We start from the raw sequence: 22500 nt of genomic DNA, 5'->3' as shown, positions 1-22500 counted from the left end.
ACAATATTTCTTTCGAGAGATAAGCATTAAACGATCGTTCTACATATTGCTACATCGAAATATTTACTTCGTAAAGTTAATCACATCTTATAAAATTTCAAACGTCAAACTTTGATATTAAAAATAATACGTCCTATTACTACGAATATATTTATTAACTTCCGATATATATAACTTACCGAATCGCGACATATCGTTTACTATCGTACCCAGAATTTTTTTAAGATAGTTCGATGATCTTGGAGATGATATACATATTTATATAAATATCCAATTTTCTCTATTATCAACGACGCAGTTAGCCTCAATGTTTCTACGTTTGTGTGTGTTGTGTTATGTATGCCTGTGTACGTACGTAGGTATGTATGTATACCTGTATATATTCACAAACGATGTGAATTTGGTTACAAATGATTACGAAATTCGAATGTAAAAAATTTTACGCATTAAAACGCGGGAAGAAAGTTAAACACCTGTATACTTCCCGAACCTTCTCCAAAAAAAAAAAGTATTATATTGATATTAAATATTCGATAGTTTCGAAAATGAAATTTAGTATTTGTTATATTATCACGTTTTGTATTGTATTCTTTCTCTCTCTCTCTCTCTCTCTCTCTCTCTCTCTCTCTCTCTCTCTCTCTCTCTCTCTCTCTCTCTCTCTCTCTGTGTATACGTGTATGCATACACTGTTTTTTCGAGATACGAAATGTTAGTCTTGTAGTAGAAGGAGAACTATGTTTCGTAAAGAAACAACGCGCGCGTACAAATCGTACGAAATAAGAGCTGTTTTATCGAGAATGTTACGTTTTGTATCTTTAAATGATACCTCGATTATTTTTATTCTCGTAACGAATACTATGTATGTATATCTATTTTACTTCTTTTATATGACGCCGATCGACAAGAGGAGCATCGCAATGACGCAACCCGCCAAACCATACTGCACTCGAGAACGCGTCGAATTCTACGGCAGAACCTCTTTAGAATGTTCTACACATACGTATGGTCCAATATACGAACGTTGTACGTGTCAATGTGTAAGTACGACCCCTTCGTAACGTTTGTTTGCGTCAAAAGGAAAATGGCGTCAGTTCGTGTCGTCTGCTCCTTTTGACAGTTCACGATACGTACGCGTCCTTTGATTTTCGTTTCGAACATTTCCTTCCATCGATTATTATTTCGTTATATATGATCGTTTATCTTTATAATTTTAATATCATTTTTTATTATATCAAGAATTTGTAATATCTCGTATAGGTTGTAGAAAGATAATCAAAGACGGGATATACGTTTTCTGTGTTCAAGTAGTAGAGTACTGTCGTCTGCTAATCTGACAAGAGCGCAGAATCGGTAATCAGTCGAGTGGCAAATGATATGGCGTACGGGTGTGGATATCGAATCGTCATGGGGCTGAATTATTCGTGAAACATTAATGAAAATGAACATTAGTATACTTATTTCCGAATAACATGAGCGGAAGGTTTTACCTTGTGATATATTCTCGATGATGGAGGCAGAGGTTAGAGTCTGATGACGTCCTTCAAGTATTTTCTACTATAGGTTGCAAATTGTTATGAATTTCGTATGCAACACGAATGACGTGTGATCTATTGCCAATGTGCAAGCGATAGTCAGCGTGTGAATTTCGTAATAATATATAAGGGAACTATATACTTAGTTCAATTGAGTCAATGTTTCATTCAAATTGTCATGTTATGCAAGTATAGATGCAATTTATTACACAAGTAAATATCAAAGTCCATAAAAATGGTTCCTTAATAGTTACATTAAAACACTATAATATAGACTGTTTTGAAATATTCTATCAAAGAGAATCGGAATAACCTATGAATGTTTAAGACCTAATAGTTGATATAATCTCTAGTCAGAAAACAGTCAAAAATAAAGCTGTATATCGATGTTGAAAATGTGATCACTCTTCGGCATAATTGTTTGGTACCAGTTCAATCTATGATATAATAGTGTTTCGTGTAAGTAGACAAATTATGAATATATGATTGTATCCAGTTTGTCTATGAGATATATTAAATATATGTGTGTATATATATATATATATGCATATATATGATTGATACAATAAAATCTAGTATCTTTGGAATACTTAAATAAAAGAAGGAGTATAATGAAGACATAAATATAGCCAAAAGAACTGAGTTTACAAATATATAAATTCCAAATGACTTTATAAATATCTAGGCTGTTTTTAGAAACCACCTTGCAGTACATGGTAATAGGTACATAATTTTTCATTGGAAACCTATTTGTATATATGATGTTTCTATTGAAATATAACGATACCATTATTATATTAATGATGGATTAATAACTTATTAATCACTGCATTAGCTAATAATATTATGGAGCAGTGTAGAGGAAACGATACCTCTAGCATATCCAATGCGACAAAGGCAGATATATCACCAAAATCAAAACAAAAGAAAAAATCTCTATGTCAGATGCTTATGAATAAAAAGACTAGAGTTGGATGTTTGGAAACATCTTATAAAGACGGGGACTCGAATAAGAACTCTAAAGCTGATAACTCGCAGCACGAATCTCATACTAGCACAAAATTATCTTTGTGTTGTGCTATGACCGAACGCAGTAGAACTCCACCTCAAAGTTTAACCGCTAGTAGATTGTCTCCGACAACTTTAAGCAGGACTTCTGTAAAATCTGAAGTGGCTTCTGTTAATGGTAAATGTCAAACAGATGCGTTAGTTGAAAAACAAGAAGTTTATATGACGTACGGAGATCAAGAAGCCCATGAGAGTAATATAAATAAAAAAGTAATAATGCGAGAAAAGGAGCAGCGCAAGAGTACTTACACAGAAGGTAAGGCATAAAAAAAAATTTCTTTTATAGTAGAACAAACATTAGCTGTTTTCTTTTTGATTTTTGTTTTTTGTTATTTTCATATTACAATATAATAATTTTATATACATATATACTCTCTACTTAGAAACTATTTTGCTTCATCAATAACAAGATTGCATGAAATTGGTTGATATTTTATTAACACATCATATTTAGGAATATTTAGTGTACAATTTATCAATGACATTTTTATTTATAAAAACATGCACCAAAAATTGTTTACGTGTGATGAATATTTCTTTTAATATTGATTATCTCATTCGATAAATGAAAATATGACCTTGCATATCCCCACCAAAATACATTCTAAGATACTCTATAGTGAATAAAGAGATAGAAGTGTGTCAGTGTGAAGTTTTATCATAGTATGAATAAAAGTGAACTGGTCAGTTGATGTCCAATCTTGAAAACAGGCAAATGTAATAAGTATTGATAAGCTTGAGTGTTGATAGTGTCGTTTAAAAATGCCATCAAGGAAAAAAAGGAAGAATTCATTTCTTAATAAATTATCTAAAGTATTTAGGAGGAAAAAAACTCATGTATCAGAAAGGCAGCCAGGTCACTCTTCTGAAGAAATTATTGAACAAAAACCAAAACTTCAACAACCAATAAAACATATTACTCATTCAAATGAACAAATAAATACAAGTATAAGACCAGATATTAATCTTCCTGCAACACATGGTTTCTCAAATGAACATATTAAAAGTGAACGTAGTAGTACATCAAATCATTTTAGAACTTCTTCGGTGAATTTATCTGATGAAATTAAAAATTTCAATACTTTGGGAAAACAAGAAGGGGTTATGTACTCTGGCTCAGATAGATATATACATATAAAAACTGCCTTTCTGAAACAAGATAATAGATTAAGAGGACTTGAGCAAATGCAGCAATCTATTGCTTCTGAAAATAAAATTCAATCAACTGATAAAAATCAGATAAAAATCACAAACTCCTCGACTAAAAAAATTATATATAATCCAGCGAAGAATGATAGTATTAATGAAGCGATAGCAACACACACATTTTTAATAAAAGAACTTAAATCAACTACCCAAGAGAGTAGTGAAGATAGTGACTTCTCTGCAGAGTCTACAGAAGATGAAATCGAGGAATCTTCAGAAGATGAAAATATACAAATAATCAATGCTGAAAAGGATCACAAATATATAAAGGATGACTATTTTACAAAGGGGAAGTATATTACTTATTTCTTCCTGGAAATGGAAAGGCAATTCTACGATCCTTCGAAAGAAGTTTACAGTATGGTTACATACCATGATACTAACAGTTGTGAAAAACCAGAACACAAAGGTATAAATTAACAAATGAAATCTATGCGCTGCTTGAAATTTACTTATTGCGCTTTTTCTAGCAATTTTCATTTTACTGTTATGAAGGTGCCAAATTGTCCCCAGTATTTAATATATTATAGTGGAAAGCAATGTTATTTATCAGGTTGTAAGTTTAGTGTAAGTTCATAAACTACAAAGATTACAAAAACATAGAGTACAATAATATGGCACCATTAAAATCCATAATTTCTATGTCCTTCACAATTATCATGCTTATATGTCTTTACCTGTTGCTGTATCAATAGAAAGTACCCCTGGTATACATATACATGTACATATAATTTTGCGTAAAAATTATATTTACAAATAAATTCTTAACGTATAAACAGAGCTAGGATGTAGTAATACGATGTAAGTAAAAAAATTCAGAGAACAGAATTAATATGAACTTTATACAGATTTTAAAATACATGCAAGTGTTAGAAATGTAATAGACAGTAATTGAACCAATTTAACCCTATTAGTGAGGAATTCTGTAATATCATTAACTATATAATTTCTATTTATGGATGTCTTTTATAAACTCATTTAAAATCGTATGTGTAATATTTCAATGTTCCAGATGAAAATTCTTCTTCTGGATCAATGTCTCCAATCTCTATGCAGTTAAGACAAAGATTACTTCACAGAAGATCTGCTGATAATCTAATAATAAATTCTCCAACAAATTCCATGCGACATTCTAGTCCAGAATCTGTGAAAAGTGTACCTATTCAACTTAAACCTCGCTCTACATCACACGATGCCTTGTCAAAGAAAAAAGATCGTAAGCAGCCCACGGCACCTGGAGAATCTACAGATAGTTTGGCAAAACAGGCATTACTTGCTGCACAAGTATTAAATTTAATTCCTGCACAGAAAGCTAGAGAAAGGTATATAAAGTATGAAAAAAATATTTTGTCAGAAAAAATATATAAACTTTAATATTAATTTTAGAAGTAAGTATTTTATATTTACTATATCTTTTTTTATAGAAATTTTCTTCATGGAAGAATTGCAGCTAATTCATTGCTTGGTCCAGTAGAACTTGAAAAAGTATTACCAAATCGCGAATTAAAAATTTTTGTTGGAACATGGAATATGAATGGACAATCTCCGCCAAAAGAACTAAATGATTTTATGTTACCTTCAGAAATAGAAACAATTCCCGACATGTTAGCTATAGGAACTCAAGAATCATGCTCTGAAAGAAACGAGTGGGAAGCTGCTTTGCAAGAAACATTAGGGCCTTCCCACGTTTTATTAACTAGTACAGGTCTTGGAACACTTCATTTGGCTCTTTTTTTGAGGAGAGATCTCATCTGGTTTTGTTCTGTACCTGAAGATGATAGTTTCTCTACTAGAACTGGGACAGCATTTCGAACTAAAGGAGCTGTTGCTTTGGCTCTAATGTTGTTTGGTACAAGTTTCCTTTTTGTCACGGCGCATTTAACAGCTCATCAGGATAAAGTCAAAGAAAGAGTGAACGATATCAAAAGAATTGTTCGAAATTTGGATCTTCCTAAAGACTTGCCTACGAAACATAAAAGCAAAGGTGCATAGTCTTTGAAGAATTATTTATACATTACATACAATTATACCAAATTGTAACTACACAAATTATTATATGTTAAAATTTAATATTTTAGATGTTACTCAAAATTTTGATTGCGTGTTTTGGTGCGGAGATTTAAATTTTCGTTTGGCTCAACCAAGAGAGGAAGTAATTCAATGGATTACAGACACATGTTTCCCACAACAAGTTCCAGTAAATTTACAAAAAGATCAATTAAAAACAATACTTAATGAAGGTGCGGTACTACGTGGTTTTGAGGAAGCAGCGATCATGTTTCCTCCAACTTATAAATATGATCCAGGCACACAAAACTTTGATTCAAGCAGTAAGCAACGTACTCCCGCATATACGGATAGAATACTTTTTAAGGGGAAAGGTCATACAAGGGGATATATTAGACGAGTTAGTCATGAAAGTGCTAGTTCGCATAAAGACGGTGCTATAGAATGCTTAATATATGATTCTGTTCCAAGTATTTGCACTTCAGATCACAAGCCTGTATGGGGTGTATTTAAAACAACTATAAGGCCTGGCATTGATACGTAAGTATTTTAAATTATATTATATTTTTATGATTATATCTATGAATGTGTATATATATATATATATGAACCTATATGTACCTATGAATGTATATATTTTTCTTTCAGAATACCTCTTGCAGCTGGTTTATTTAATCGTGATATATATATAGAAGGAATTAAAAGACGTGCAGCAGCAATGGATGAGTCTCAAGGAACTTCAAAAGTTTGCTCAATTCAATAATTATGGTACTATTTATAAGATTGCCTAGTAATTTGATATTACTAAAAATGTTTGACTCATGAATCATGGATAAAAGAAAAACTTATACAAAAGTTACCATGTCACACACAGGTGGAAATACAAAATTTCTTATACATTCTTCAGTTTTATATAAAAAAATGTTTTGTATCTATATCGAACACTTTTTTAAAAATATAACCAAGAATTGTTTATATAGACAATTATATATAAATTGCTGTCTAGTAAACGGCACAAATGGATATTCTAGTCACAAAAAATATCATATAGTATGTTTTTTTATTAAAATAACAGTGTCACATCTAAAAGATTGACGTATTTGGTGCTAATAATACGAACATTACAAAATTAGAAGAAATGGCATTTCTTGCCATTCCTTGCCTAATTTATGTTACTGCAAAAAAAAAGAAAATATTTTTAAATAATCAGTATATGGTTATAAGCAGTGTTCAAACGTGATCTTTGGATTAATGAGATTTATAAAAATTTCCTCTTATTATTTGAACATGAGCATGAGTATTAAATTAATTCTTGAGATTATGCATTGCAAGGTATGATAACATTATTTTTAATAATTTATGTCAAATAATGGATTTACAAATGACATGGTACATTTGAAAATTAATATTAATTTTTTTTCAAGATGCTTAACTATTTTTTTTTTTGGCTTCTTTGTTTTTAGCTTTGTTACCATCTAAAAGCATTTTTTATTATATCGTTATTTCTATTATGGAAAAAAAAATACTGTAGTATTCAATATAGACTAATATACAGGGTTGATAATATATTTCAGTGCATAGAATTAATTGATAAGTTACAAGACATCAAAGCGGTATATAAAGGCATATTTCAAACAATTTGAAATTTACATTTAAAAAATTGTATTTATTCCTACTATGTTATATCACTGTGTTTGATTAAGTATTTGCATACATATATAGCACAAAGTTTCTAATAAGGATATAATACAAATCATGTTAATCAAGTTCTGTTATTATTTCCTAGAAGTAAGGAACAGTAAAAATTATAACATAAAATAATGAGATAAGGTGATAGTTAACGCTTCCATGATATTTTATAATTTTTCTGCATAGCTGTTCTTACTTCTAGGTACAGATCTTAACAATTGTCTCACTGCATAATTCTTATTTAATATCATTTTTACCTATTATTATAAAAGACAGATATTGAATTATAAGTTATATGAAGTAATATGCACACTATTAACAATATTTTACAGTATTTAGTAGAAAGACTGTGTTGTACAAACCATACATTAAGACAAAGTTAATCTTATATTAATTTATTACGCGATAATAACTTTCCGACTATTCCAAAGATATTTCAGAGGAGATGCCTTCATAGTAATTTCAAGTTATAAAGTAATGGGGATGTATATGTTTCAATTTATTATTTATTTTATTGTGTATATATATACATATATATATATATATGTATGTATATGTATACATATATTCATTAACTTAGACATGGTAATTAGTATTGTTTATAATTATGAAAGCTCGCATATAGATCTTTGCTACTCACCTTGATGTTATAAACATTATCATTCGATTGCATCTTAAAAATAGATGAATGTAGAATGCTGTCCCTTTTATGTTATCAATAATTAATAATAATATTGATGGAAAATATGGACCATAGTTAAAAGTCTCAGGGCTTGTAACCGTACCAAAATTTAATAAAGGTTAACTATTATTCCAGATTATTTTAATCTTTATTAAAGCACATCCAAAAACTATTATGATTTCGACACAAAATAATATAAACATTTGATTATTCTAGTATTCGTCGATCGTGTTACCAACACACACACACACACACACGCACGTATATATATACACATATATATCTATATATGTTATATTTAATTCATTCATTCGAGTAAAAAAATCAATGAACATCTGACAATAAAAATCTAGTCATGTTGTAAGATTTTTTTTTTCTTTTTTTTGACAACGTGCAATAATGCAATTTTTGTAAGTTTCTTAAACAAAAAATATATGTATATACAAATATCACAAGAACTACAAATCTTAATATTATTTTCGTGCCAAAAGTATCCAAAGGACGAATATATATAAACAAAAAAAAAAAAAAGTTTGGGCCAATAATAGATATGGTGTCTTTATCGTTGTTGTTGTTGTTATTCTTAAGCAAGTAAATAAAAATGTTTAGGAATTAAATTTAAACTTGTAGGCAAGATGCGTAAACAAAGAGTTTGAAGATGGGTATCAGAAATATTTACGTAATCGCTAGATAAGGTGATATTATCTATAAGTTATATACATATACATATGTAGATATCGTGAAGTATAAATCCTTTTAATCGTGAATGTAGATCTCTATCAGATAGAACGATTTTCTAGTTTGGCACGGTTACAAATCCTGCGATAAATTTCAAAATAATTTTTTAGATTTGTAAAATAATTTAATAGATCTCTCTCTCTCTTTTTTTTTCTTTCTTTCTTTATCCTTCTTTCAGTAATTTTGTCTTTTTTTTTTTTTCCAACTAAGTAATTCTTTCATTATGCTATCATCGTGTCGTTTGATGTGTTATATAATTCAATAAAATCAAACGATATATAAGTGTTCTTTCTTAACAAACATATAGCATATACGTTGCCATTCTAAAGTGCCTAATTCACGATATTTCTTTTTATAGTTTTATACCTTGATTTGAATGAAAATAAAAAAAGAAAGTTCACTAGAGATACAGATAAAAAAAGAACAAGAAAAGTAGTATAATTTTTTTTTTTTTTTTATAAGTTAACACATTTTTTCCTATTTATCTCATGCAGCTTGCCTTAACTATGCCTTATCTGGATATACATATTTGTAGTTATTTATACATTTACGTATGTTGTATGTATGTATGTACATCTTCGAAAAATATCGTATTTCGTTAATATATCTTATTGATATCCTTTTCAGATCAAGAACGTATATATGTCGTGTTTGTATGTATTTCTTAAAATATGCAGTGAATTTCGATAAATTAAATATATATATATATATATATATATATATATATATATATGTATATATACATATACGGTAATTTTAAAAATAAATGTTAATTTTGGTTTGCTCCATTTCTGATTTTTAATAGGTATTGCAAAATTTCTATATATATATATGTATATATATATATATATATATATATATATATATATATATATACATACATATATCATCGTGTTTATCATTTAAAAATTAAGGTTATCTCTATATACGATTCACTTGGTACATGTAACGCGACACATTTTCTAATAATCTAATATTATATATTATATGTATATATATATATATATACATACAGACATTATATATATATATATACACGCACACTATTGTCTTTTTTTTTTAATATCTATATTGTATAATCCGTTCGAATATTTATGTTATAAGTAACTTTTTATTTTTTATTAAGAAAAAGATAACAAGAGATTTGTTAAAACGAATGATATCACTTTTATCTAAAGATTTCTTAATTAAGTGTTTAATAAATATGTAATGTAATAATAATGGAAACGTTCCCAAAATATCCAACATTTCCATTATTTTCTCATGTTCTTTGTTTCAAATATATATATGTGTATGTGTACGTACGATACACGTATGTATAAATAAGAGCAACACAAAAGACGTGTCTCACCGAGGACAAAATGAATTTATAGTTGTTGTGTACATTGCTCTTCTTCGTGACATGCGCTAATGTGTGAGTATTACTTACGATATACGTAAATAATATAATACGTTTGTGTGCGAAGCTATTTGAGAAACGTAAAAAAAAAAAAGATAGGAATACAGACAGATTTTCAAAGTATTATCATTACGTTTCGATCAGTTCGATTGGAATATTGACACACGCCTGATTTATGTCATTTTTGTAATTTATATTACTGTGTCGTTTCTTGTATAATTATTCTTATACTCTGTGATAAAATTTTCAAAAGAAAGAAAAATAGAAAGAATAAGAAGAAAGAGAAGACTCGTCGTCGAGTCTTTTTACAATTGTTTTGCTGCCATTATTGATTATATTAGGAAGTTCAAGTAAATTTGGATAGTATAGCATTAAAATCTAATGGATGCTCTACGATTCGGGAGAAGTCTATTTGTGCGATAATTTATTTGTATTGTAATCGTGTCTCGATAAAATGTTCGAGAAGTACGAAATAAAAGAATAATAGCTGAACGATCGAAGATCGATTTTTTAAATTAATACATACGCATATATATTATTATCATTATTATTATTATTGTCATTCGATGTTAATAAAAGATAATGGAGAATTAATTATTCGAGTTTCGCGCTTTTTCCAGTATGCAAACAAAAAACGAATGTAACGATGTAGAACGACCAATGAGAAGAGTTGAATGAGGTAATGGAAAGGTTAGGTTAAAACATTTGAAAGTGTTGAACGGTTCTTTAAAGATTTTTATGTATGAAATGAAGATACATATTGTGTAAATGATATAAGTAAACATAAATAAGAAAGAGAAAGAAAAAGAAACAAAGAAAAACTCGTGGTTTATTAAGAAGGAAAGGAATAAACTTACGTGGAATTCGATATTTATTTATTATCGTTGCGACGCTCTCTTTGGCAGTTACACATCGGCAGAGAAAAGCGACAAGTAATCGTGTGGTCGTTCATTTTTCGTTAAAAAGATTATATCGTAAGATACGTACACCCGATATGGATTTTTTACCGTACGTATATACACTTCACATTTATCAAATTTAATTTTTCAAATTTACGCAAAATATTCGATATGATATATAATCTAACCTAAATTTTAATTAGCTTAATCGATGATGCACAGAAAAATGATATTATTGCGAGTTTTTTTTTCTCAAAATGATCGTCTTATATTCATGAATTTTAGATTTTTCTTTGCATTGCATTTAGATTCAGTTTTATAGAAGTCGTTTAGAGATTTTTACTACTTCGTTTTATTCAATTTTATCGTTTATTGGCACAGTAGAAATAGATAAATTCGTTGAATCTTATCTATGATTTGATTTTTGTTGTTTATTATGTTATGTCCAAATATTATTTAATGTCAATAACAATAGAGCTACTTCATCCTTATTTTGGAGAACGGTAAGATTGGAAACGTTCAAAAATTGGCCTTACCAATCTTCCAAAGATTCTTGTACTCCAGAACGTATGGCTTCTGCTGGTTTCTTTTCCAAAGCAACAAAGGAAGAACCAGATTTAGCAGAATGTTTTATTTGTTCTAAGCAGCTTAATGGCTGGGAATCTACGGATGATCCATGGTTTGTATTTTATTGATATATGCTTTTGTTAATATTATTCATCTCTTTATCATCGTTGAATCATTAATGAATTTTAGGAAAGAACATGAGAATCATCAACCATCGTGTGCCTTTGTAAAACTACAAAAACAAGATGAATGCCTATGGACCGTTTACGAATTATTTGAATTAATAAAAGCGTATAATTTGAAAGAATGTGTAAGTTTAATACATTTTTAAATGTAAATTATAGATGAAACGTATAGTAATAGATATTTCTGATAAATAAGACAGATACGTAACGGTTATTTTTATTAACAAATATATATGAATTTTAAAGTTGTAAATATTCTTATTAAGTAGAAATTTATTTTTTAGGAGTGTGAATTAGAAAAGGCGAAATCTAAAGTAAAGGACGAAGCAGCTAAGCTTGTAGAAGAAATACCATTATTATTTAAAAGTATAAGAAAACAGAAAAGAGGAGGAAGTTAAGTTACATTGATTAAGTATATGATATATTTTTTAATAAAATTTAGATGATATATTTTCTTTATAATAAAATTTATTAATATTTATATATGTATATATATATATTTTATTTCATACTAATAACATAGTTGTAGCAAATCAATATATCTCATATATCTTGATTAAGAAAAAGAAAGGTTCAATATGGTCTGATCTTTATGTATTCACGTGGATCGAAGTAACGTGGATATATAATTATGTAGAGACATAAATTTCAGAAACATCTGTATATGTATTGCGTAGCTCGGTTGCTTCGCCTAAACTTAATCAGTATTTTATAATATATTAACTTTTTTCTGTAATGTAAAGTATCGAGAAAAATATTTTAATTTGGATTTATCTTTTAACTGATATTTATTATCTTTTAGTAGATACAGTTACGTACTTACGAAATAATCTCGATATATAAATGAAAACGATAGGTTGCCTCAATTGTATATATTTTAATCTTTCAAGTAGTTGCTTCTTAGATTACAACATTTTTTCATTGTTTCCAATTACATTTTATTTGTTAACTGATACAAGTGTAACATTACTTTATAAGTGAAATGAAAATTAAATTGTTGAGAGAGAGAGAAAGAGAGAGCTTATAATTATCACAAAATATGTTTCCTCTTTACTATATACATAAAAATTTATATTTGATGGTACGTTAACACAAGTGAAACTTATCTTGCTTTAGGGTATGCATCGTTGACGAAGCGGTCATCGAACGTTTTTCCTAGAAAGCTCGTATACGATTATGCATCTTGGTTGAGAGTCGAAACGATCCTTTCCCGGACTATTCGTTCGTTTCTTGGTCGTGTTCGTGTCGCGAATCAAGCATTTGCTTTGATACATCTTTAAGGAAAGTTTCTACATTTTATTTTCTATTCTATCCTTCGATAAATGTGTGTGACAAGCAAGCATAACATTGCTCGATCAAATCAATTTGCTTTGTCGGCGAACGCGTCAATTGATCGATCAAGAATATTTTTATTTTAATTTTCAATTTTCTGCATTTTTCTTATTTCAGGCTCACGAATACACTTTTTATTCCTCATGCCCGAATCGTCAATTTTTCGGGCTATTACACAATAATATATACGATAAGACGATGTAAAACGATAATTTGTTAAGGAACTTAAAAATACGTTTATATTGTCATGTAACGAATACGAAATTCGTAAGGCGTGTTTTGTTTACATTAATCGATTCTATCTGTCCTTCTTGTAGAAACTAACATACGTACATACATACATATGTATATAAACACATACATTAATAATAAATACGTAAGTATATACTTACTTTCTACGTGCTAAGAAATTAACATGCGTATACATATAATAAACGATGCTTTGAATTTAGATTAAAATGATTCCTAAAGACTATCTATAAATCGTGTTTCCGTACACCGGCAGTTCGTATAAAATAATGTCGAATAGATGTCAAGGATTACGGTTCATCGTACAGAACAACGAATTACGATTCTAAGTAACGATCGTCGAATTCGTTTAGTAGTAGATTCATTTTTGGTAAGTGCCGACTCATGGAACACGAATATCAAGCTGATCAATACGAACTCTAAAAGTAGGGATCAAAATGAATCCTTATTGTTGGATCCTTGTCCTCGATTTGTACGATTATCGTAGTACAAAGTTAAAAGAAGCATATGTGTCTAAAGATTCGTCCTTGTCTGGTTAGATTTGCTTTCTCTCAATTTCTTTTACTTTATTATCGGCATCTATACGATGACGTGAATAATGAATCTGCCTTTAGCGAGAAATACGACAGCTTGTCTCCTAAGAGATGAACATACGATGGACTCTGACGAAAGGATTAAAAAATCCATGATTTGCGCGGCTTGTTTCTTTCTTTTTTTTTTTTTTTTTTTCTTTTTTTTCCTTCATAGTAAGCGAGAGTATAAAGTATAAAGTCAAATATCGAAACGATAGCGTTTCGTTTAAAGTAATACATACACATATAAATATACATGCATATATGTACTACATACACAATCGTACGATTCTATAAATACGTATAAATACGATAGAGGATTTAAAGTGATTATGACAAATGCGTAAAAGGAAAACGTGTTACATACATACACATATATATATATATATATATATATATATATAAGTAGTTAATATCTCTCGATTAAAAATCTTATTGTCAAATAAGAGTGATACGACGAATACTTAAAATATTAATGTGAAACTGTCTATTAATGTAACCATATTATTTACTGTTGTAGACTAGCGTAATCCCAAGAGACTATGGCCGATTATTCAAGAAACGTTTTAGCCCCGTCCTATGTTTATCGAGATAAAAACGATAAAATGATTGGACGTTATAGCGAGATAATAATGGAAGGCGAAGGGGTATTTGATACGACATATTCGTTGAGATATTCGAGCGTTTGGTAAACGTTCTTAACTCCTTTTACCAACGCAGAAGATTCCATTCGATGGAGATGATTCTCTTTGGATGTTCTTATTTCGTTTTGTCGAGACGCAATTGAATTTTAAAGTGGGGATAAATTCTCCGTATTTTATTGATTTCCTTTTCTTTCTTATTTCAGATGATCGTAATACAATCATTTTGATATATTATCATTTAATGTATTTATCGATCATAAACGTATAAACATTTGTGTGTATGTGTGTGCGTACACATATATTTATGTATTTCTTTTATGGTTCACGTTTGATTTCATTCACGTAAACAGAGTTAGTATGATGTAGATATTAAATATTTCATTTATTTCTTTCCTTTTCTAATTGGAAATAATCATAATGCAATCGTATTTATATATTATCGTTTAGTAAACATATTTAATAAACATCTATTATATATGTATATTTCATAACTATATATTCATTCATGGTTCACGTTCGATTTCACTTAGTTTAGATAGAGAGTCGTAATTTTTGTTTTTATGTTATTCCAGGTATTAACAGGCTGGTACCATTGCCTTGCGATCAGGAAAAAAATGCTAAGAAAGTCGTGACGCATTGCAAATGAAGTTTCGTGGAAATAGAATTTCGAAAGAATCCTCGGGTACGTCTTAAAACCTTTCGATTTACAATCCATTTTCTAAGGAATGAGGGAGAAAGAGAGAAAGAGAGAGAGAGATAGAGAGAGAGAGATAGAGAGATAGAGAGAGAAAGAAAGAGAGAGATAGAATAAAAAGTGGGTGAGAAGAGATCGTGTCGATTGTAACGAAGAAAGAAATAAAGAAACTTGAAAGTATAATCATGCGTTCGAGGAGAAGAAACGCGAGGGGGAAAAAAAAAAAGAAAACGTTCATTCCTATTTTCCGGGGAGAACGTTGAAATATTTGAGTTTATATATGATAAGACTGTACTATCATCGATCATCTATGATAATCGAAGATAAGACGACACTCTGGAATGAACACTTCAGAGATGGTAGCCTGTCTAAGTAGATAAAACTAGTCGAAGTAAAGGAGGCTCGTCAAGTCTGTAAATAATTCTTTCTTATACATAGAATATTTATATATATATATATATATATATATATATATATATATTCTTTTTTTTATCGATCAAGTAGAAAGAAATCATTTCGATATTATATGAACTTTGTTGTTCATTTTTTTTTCCTTAACAATCAATTCGTTAATCCAACTTCCTTTTTTTTAATCGAATTCTTTAAACGATTGTAATCTGTGAAAACGATATGTCTTAAAAGATCGATGTGATAGTTAAATTAAAGAAAAAAGATTGGAAGGACGTTAAAAAAGCAGCATATCGCAAAGTTTCGAATTACAAGGCGTTCGTGCAATCAGTTAGAACGCCACGGTTTAACTCATTATATTTTCGATAGAAAAAGAAGAATTTTCTATATGTCTCATTGTCTCTTTCTTTTTCTCTTTTTCTTACAACCCCCGTAAAAGCAATGGAAAGTAATCACTTGCAACACTTTGAATGTCGTATACGTTTTTACACGTGTTGCTCTAATTCTCATATATATATATATATATATTTACATGCATATGCAAAAGCCAGAAGAAAAAGAGGAAACAAAAGAACGACCTCGTATTTACAAGTATTATCTTGGATCTAAACGCGTACATATAAATCAATCAAGCGTAAAGATTGCAATCCTCTTTTCATCATTTTGATGATTTTTCAGTGTTCGACTTTTCAAAAACAATTTATAGATTGAAAGAAAAAAGATTTCTATATAAAATAAAATAAAAAAAAAAAATAAAAAACACGTATTTACTTTATAGGAGGAAGTAAAAACGATATAAAGGGAGAGAGAGAGAGAGAGAGAAAGAGAGAGAAAGAGAGACACACATATATACATACACATGCTTGACGAACACTTGTCGTTATCGTTCGATATAATCGTTAATCGATTTTATTTGCGTTTTTCTCTCTTTTTTTCTTTTTCTAATCGAAGGTTGCGCCTGGTTTTTTTTGCTTTATCGGTATTTAATTGCGTGCAAAATTTTGTATATTTTATCTTTTATTTATCTCTTTCTCAATTCTCCTTTTTTTTTTTTAATCCTTTTCAATAGAAATGGCGTATGCGTGAAAAAGAGAAAGACAGAGATAGAGAGAGGAGTAGATCGTACAAATTTTCAAGAAAGATTTTCCTTGTGGGATCTTCGTAAAGAATATTTCTTATCGAGCATACGCAAAAACAAATCCACGAAACTGTCGAGGGAAATATTAAATAAAATTACATGGAATTATATAAAATTTCGAAATATCAGAGAAATATGAATGGAATTTTTGTTTCTATTTTCTTTTCCGTTTTTTTTTTTTTTTTTTTTTTTTCACAACGAAGATTCCCTTCATATAGGTTTCCTCATATATATATATATATATATATATATATATATATATATATATACGTATACATATACTCTCAAGTTCGTTAAATTTTATTATATCAAGCATAGTAACACGTATGTGTATGTGTGTGTATATATATATATGTATACACCCGTTCACCTAGATCGATTAATTTCTCGATCCTTTCTTTTACAAATAGAACCGTTACATGTTATTTCACAAGATGTCGATATAATGCAATGTCATCGTAAAAGAAGATCCTTATGGTTCAGGAGTAGTGTTTAATTGAAGGAGTTGGGATGGAAAGGGAAGGGGGTTGCAGGAAATTAAATGAGATAACGATAAAGAATCTGAAACTAACTAATCAATATAAAAAGAAGAGATATCGATATTGTCTACCTAGTTACACGATAGTTAAAAATTAATCGAGTAATGTTCGTGGATTAACTATATATATATATATATATATATGTATGTATGTGTGTATGTATGTATAGATTAGGAAATGTTCTTTTTGCTTGATCATCTTTAAGTAGAGAAGTGACATGTGTGAGTGAATGAATAAGAGAGACAGATAGACAGACAGAGAGAGAGAGAGAGAGAGAGAGAGAGAGAGAGAGAGAGAGATTTCACTGAGTTGAAAACTTTTCTTTTTTTTTTTTTTTTCTTTCATTTTTTTATTCCTGTCTCTCCATTCCCTCCATACGTACAAATACATACATATCATCATTATCATCATCATCATCATCATCAACATTTTTATCCTTAACCCTAGAAAATCTTGTTTTCCTTTTTTCGATTGGCTCGATCACTATCTGATCTGATCATCGTCGATCCGTTCTCGGTTTCACCGTCGTCTAAATCGTTTAACTTAGATGCCGGTTGTGTATAGAGAGTATGGACTCGCCTTATCGCCACGCTCGCGTGTTTCTCCTCTCTCTTTCTTGCTTCGCGCGCTTAACGGCTACCATTTATAAAGCGAATTTGTGCTGGATGCCGATTCAGTCGATCGAAAGGCGCGTACGAGGGTCGATCGACCCTAATCGGACGAGTAACCAGCCACCTGTCTAATATTTTTCTTCGGGATTCTCTTTTTCTTTTCTTTTTTTTTTTGTTTTCGTGTAATTTTTTTTTTCTTTCTTTTCTCTTATTTTATCTATCTCTCTTTCTCTCTCTCTCTCTCTCTCTTTTTCTCACTCGTTTTCTTTCTCTTTCGTCAAATAAAATTCTTTATTGGCGCTTATATCTAACAAGGATATTACTGATCTAAAGAATCGAAGAGGATTTCGAGTAATTTGTCGTGTCGTGAAAAAAAGTAGCAGGGTGGTTGGTACTCACCATATACATATATATATATATATATATATATATATTTCTCTTATTCTTCGTAACGTAAAGAAAAGGAAAGAACGAATAAGAAGGGAAATCATCGTCGTTGACTAGAATCTGGAACGATAATATCAAGATGCTGTCGGCTTGGAAAGTATGCTGTAAGTTTAAATCAAGAAACTTGTCTTTTTTACACGCGTGCGCATGCGCATACGCACACGACTCACAATCTTTTTTTTGTTTTCAAATCTTTTGAAAAAACTGGACATGCTTCGTCGCCGTTGTTTCCTTTGGCGTAGTCACGAATCTTTTTAACTGGTTAACTATAAGATGTAATATCTATGTATACGTTCGTTAATACGTATTAACACGTATATACAGATAATATGAGAACTTTTATCGGTTTGTTTAATTTCTTTTCTTTTACTTTTATATCTTTTTTTTTTTGTTTTTCTTTTAAACTCTTTCTTTATAACTCTAAGTACGTCAATTTCGAAAATATTATTAATTCAATTTATTGTTTGATATTTTTATACTTCCTCTCTCTCTCTCTCTCTCTCTCTCTCTCTCTCTTTCTCTCTTTCTCTTCGTTTGATTTGTTTAATTTTATAAAGATTGGATATTGAAAGACACGATGTATTCAACGCGCGTGTTAAAATTTAATTGGATAAAGAAAAGATGAGCGATACAAGTTGGTAACATTTGTCAATGATAAAGACAAGGTTGTCTTCTCTCTTTATCGATAGCACTTGGGGTTGATCTAACAATATCATAACTTTTCGAGAAATATGATAGTCCAAAGATCTTTAAAGTCGCGAAGGACAAGCGATAAGAAATAAATTTTTGCTCCTCTCTATAGAACAAATTCCGATATTTTTATATATATATATATACATACATATGTACATAAATATATATATACGTATATATGTATGTATGTATATATATTTTCACATTACTATTAATTTCTTATCTTTTTTGCCTCTCCTGTTATTTTTAATCACAATAATTTTCATATTTCCATCTTTCTCTCTCTCTCTCTCTCTCTCTCTTTCTTTTTTTTAATCAAAACTTTTGCATAATTGAGTTGATCATGTACGACCAATAAAGTGCAACCATTTTTCTTCCTTTTTTTTTCAATGACAAGTATCGACATTGTACGATTCTTTTGGATGAATCTCCCACGAAATTAGTCAATTTTTATGAACGACGAGTAATAGAAACTTTAAAATACAAAAAACATCGAACATACATATTATTTGGATAAAAATTAATTTAACCAAATATTTTTCAAGTATGTTACGTTCGCAGATATTTAATAATATAACAAGGAAAATAAGCTTAGCGATCGTTTGTAAAGGATCAATGAGGAATGGTAGACAATAGGGGATAATCCAAGGGAGAAAGATTTTGGGAAATAGTGAAATAGTTTCCTCGTAATACTTGGTAATTCAACTGACGTGACAAATTTATTAAAAGCGTTTATGAGTGTGTATAGAGGAAAAGAGAAAAAAATTGAAAAAAAGAAAAAGAGAAAAAAAAGAAGACAAAATAAAAAAATAATGACGTCGTATAAAAATAAAACTGTGCGATATGTAAAGACGTAAGTACTTATATACATACGTTAAGCCTCGTATGTATGTATGTGCACACTCATATATATATATATATATATATATATATATATATATATAAACTTACGACTCCTTTGGAATTTTGTGAACGTCCAACAAACGAACGAATGAACGGACGGACAAACGAACGAATGAACGAACGAACGAACGAACGTGACTTCTCGTCTTTGAAAGCTCGCGGCAAGTTTTACGTAAACGATGAAATCAAATCGATCAACTCGATTAGCCTGTTCGATAATAATGCACGAAGGCGCAGTTTCCTATAATCGAGAACGATAATTGAAACTAGAGGAATAACGACAAAAGTAAAAGCATGTAATCGGGTTTGGTTGAATGTATCAATGATAATTGTATTGAGAGAATAATACAGAGGACACGATGGTATTCGTGTTATTCAAAAAATGTCTGATAATAGTCTTATAAAAGTCACTCACAAAATGATTACAACGATGATATTCTTTTTTTTTTTTCTTTTCTTTTGTGTGTTTATGTGTGTGGGTTTTTTTTTCTTTTTTTTCTCCTCTTTTTTTTTTTTTTTTTTTTTTTTTTTTTACGTAATTATGATACAGCAATTACATTAGTCCGTTTTAATATCTATATATTATAAATACGATCGCTAAATTCTTCATTTATTGTACTCCTCGTTACGATTACAGAGTAAACAAATCCGAGAAAAATTTTCAACGTTGATATTATTTTTCTCACTCGTTAGAATTTTTATAAATTATTTTTTTCTTTTCTTCTTGTCAATTTTTTTTTCTTTCCTTTTTTTTGTTTTTTTTTTTTTTTTCTTTTAACCACGGTTTTTTATTCTCTTTATAAAGGACCCATTATTTACTTTCGTTATCTATGAAAATTCGATCGTTAAATTTCTCATTCATTATACTCTTCATTTCGATTAGGAAATAGAAAAATTAAAAGAAAGTTATCAACCTTGATTTTATTTTTTTTTATCTCTTCAAAATTTTGACGATGTCCGTTTAAATTACTTTTCTTTTTATCTGTCGTTCATTCTTCCTTTTATGAAAATCTCGTCATTTACTTTCGATATTTATCTAATTCGATTTTTAAATTTCTCATTTCTTTATTATACTCTTCATTTCGATTAGGAGAGAACAAAATTTCGAAGAAAGTTTTCAACCTTGATCTCATTTTTTTCATCTCTACATTTTTTCTTTTCGTCTAAATCATTACTTTTTCTTTTTCGTCCTTTTCTTTTATAAGAAGATGCACTACCCTTTCTCTCTCTTTTTTCTTTTTTTTTTCTTCTTGCTCATTTATTATAGTAATCGTTCATTAAAGACGGAAATCGTTGTTCTCTGTGACAGAAGATTACAGGAATTAAGTTTCTTGTGTTCGAATGATTCGTTCTTTTCTCGTTATCTCGTCTCGTCTCGTCCCGTCTCGTCTCTCTCTCTCTCTTTCTCTCTCTAGCGAATCAATTTTTTTCGATTTGTATAGAATTTGTGTACAAACAACGATACGAGTATATTTCGATTTCTCGTGTATATTTTGGAATTCCCTTCTTCGTGAGATAAGATAAAACAATCGTTAATGTATCTTTCCATGTACATAGGTATATTTATATGAATGTATGAGAAAAAAGAAGAAAAAGAGGAAGAAAAAATGGAAGAAGAAGAAGAAGAAGCAGAGGAAGATCTAAAAGTATATAAATCGTAAATTCGTTTTCACTTATTATCTTGCGGCTTTTATTACAATATATTTAATTCGTATGGGATTGTTTCTGTCTCATAAATCATTCGATGCAAATAAAAAAAAAAGGATATAATATTTATGTCTGACATTAAAAGAATTTGATTATACGGTATATAGATTCCGATCGATCGATCTTTTGATTATAATCGATACTCGAAATATATAAGAGGATTATTGATTCATGGTGATCGATCATGTCGATCATTCATCGAGAAGATGATCGAAAGAAGATGAAACGTTAATATCACTACCTGATGCAAATGTAAATTTTCTTCTTTCTTTTCTTTATCTTTTTTTTTTTTACGTATTTATTATTAAACAATATATTTATTATTTTGCAATTTAAATAATAAAAAACAATAACATCGATGATATTGCCGTTCCGCATTAGGACGAAACGCGTTATTATAATCCGTGTATCTCCGTTAACTTCGCGTAATTAATTGAGTCGTAATATAATGATCACGTGCGAACGTGATTTTATGCGGATTTATAGTACACGATAAAAGAAGAGAGAGAGAGAGAGAGAGAGAGAGGAAGGAGGAGGAAGAAGAGAAAAAAATAAAGAAAAAAATAAAACAAAAAAAAGTAAATAAAGAAA

The 22500-nt window shown here is 29.4% G+C and overlaps 4 protein-coding genes across 8 annotated transcripts in view; 3 read left to right on the top strand and 1 right to left on the bottom strand.

Moving 5' to 3' along the window:
- LOC122628763 overlaps positions 1-207 on the bottom strand; it is a 12610-nt gene extending 12403 nt beyond the window's left edge. The window contains exon 1 of the mRNA XM_043811373.1: positions 180-207. Coding sequence (XP_043667308.1) covers positions 180-192 — 13 coding nt within the window. The 5' untranslated portion in view covers positions 193-207. The remainder of the gene's footprint in view (positions 1-179) is intronic.
- Positions 208-711: 504 nt separating this feature from the next.
- LOC122628764 (inositol polyphosphate 5-phosphatase E) lies at positions 712-8320 on the top strand. 4 transcript variants are annotated; one of them, XM_043811375.1, is made up of 7 exons: positions 712-1037; positions 2368-2856; positions 3991-4215; positions 4819-5128; positions 5231-5790; positions 5885-6353; positions 6462-8320. In XM_043811375.1, the coding sequence occupies exons 1-7, from the start codon at positions 986-988 to the stop codon at positions 6574-6576; spliced, it is 2220 nt and encodes a 739-aa protein (XP_043667310.1). In that variant the 5' UTR covers positions 712-985; the 3' UTR covers positions 6577-8320. The 4 variants fall into 4 exon arrangements, with proteins under 4 accessions (XP_043667310.1, XP_043667312.1, XP_043667313.1 ...); XM_043811377.1 differs by having other exon boundaries at positions 713-1037; positions 1258-2856; XM_043811378.1 differs by lacking the exon at positions 3991-4215 and having other exon boundaries at positions 713-1037.
- A 1747-nt stretch (positions 8321-10067) lies between these two features.
- On the top strand, positions 10068-13691 carry LOC122628767 (baculoviral IAP repeat-containing protein 5). Its single transcript, XM_043811382.1, has 4 exons — positions 10068-11329; positions 11696-11899; positions 11977-12097; positions 12257-13691. Exons 1-4 carry the CDS (start codon positions 11316-11318, stop codon positions 12368-12370), a joined length of 453 nt encoding a protein of 150 aa, XP_043667317.1. The 5' UTR covers positions 10068-11315; the 3' UTR covers positions 12371-13691.
- A 4699-nt stretch (positions 13692-18390) lies between these two features.
- Positions 18391-22500, top strand: part of LOC122628765 (putative inorganic phosphate cotransporter) — a 9787-nt gene continuing 5677 nt past the window's right edge. The window contains exon 1 of one of the 2 annotated variants that reach the window (XM_043811379.1): positions 18391-18710. In XM_043811379.1, the coding sequence (XP_043667314.1) occupies positions 18686-18710 (25 nt within the window). In that variant the 5' untranslated portion in view covers positions 18391-18685. Of the gene's footprint in view, positions 18711-21642; positions 21849-22500 lie in introns of those variants that run through there. The other variant, XM_043811380.1, reaches the window with a different exon arrangement.

This window comes from Vespula pensylvanica, chromosome 4 (genome assembly GCF_014466175.1).
Source record: "Vespula pensylvanica isolate Volc-1 chromosome 4, ASM1446617v1, whole genome shotgun sequence".
Taxonomy (NCBI): Eukaryota; Metazoa; Arthropoda; class Insecta; order Hymenoptera; family Vespidae; genus Vespula; species Vespula pensylvanica.
The sequence above is the reverse complement of the archived record's forward strand: the minus strand, read 5'-3'. Positions and strand labels throughout refer to the sequence as shown.

Bases quoted from the DNA above. Each gene is read 5' to 3' on its own strand.
- LOC122628764 (XM_043811374.1), top strand. From the start codon at position 3,363: ATGCCATCAAGGAAAAAAAGGAAGAATTCATTTCTTAATAAATTATCT. The intron at 5,129-5,230 runs GTATATAAAGTA...CTTTTTTTATAG, and splicing joins GCACAGAAAGCTAGAGAAAG to AAATTTTCTTCATGGAAGAA. The intron at 6,354-6,461 runs GTAAGTATTTTA...TTTTTCTTTCAG, and splicing joins ATAAGGCCTGGCATTGATAC to AATACCTCTTGCAGCTGGTT.
- LOC122628767 (XM_043811382.1), top strand. The intron at 11,900-11,976 runs GTTTGTATTTTA...AATGAATTTTAG, and splicing joins GAATCTACGGATGATCCATG to GAAAGAACATGAGAATCATC. The intron at 12,098-12,256 runs GTAAGTTTAATA...TTTATTTTTTAG, and splicing joins CGTATAATTTGAAAGAATGT to GAGTGTGAATTAGAAAAGGC.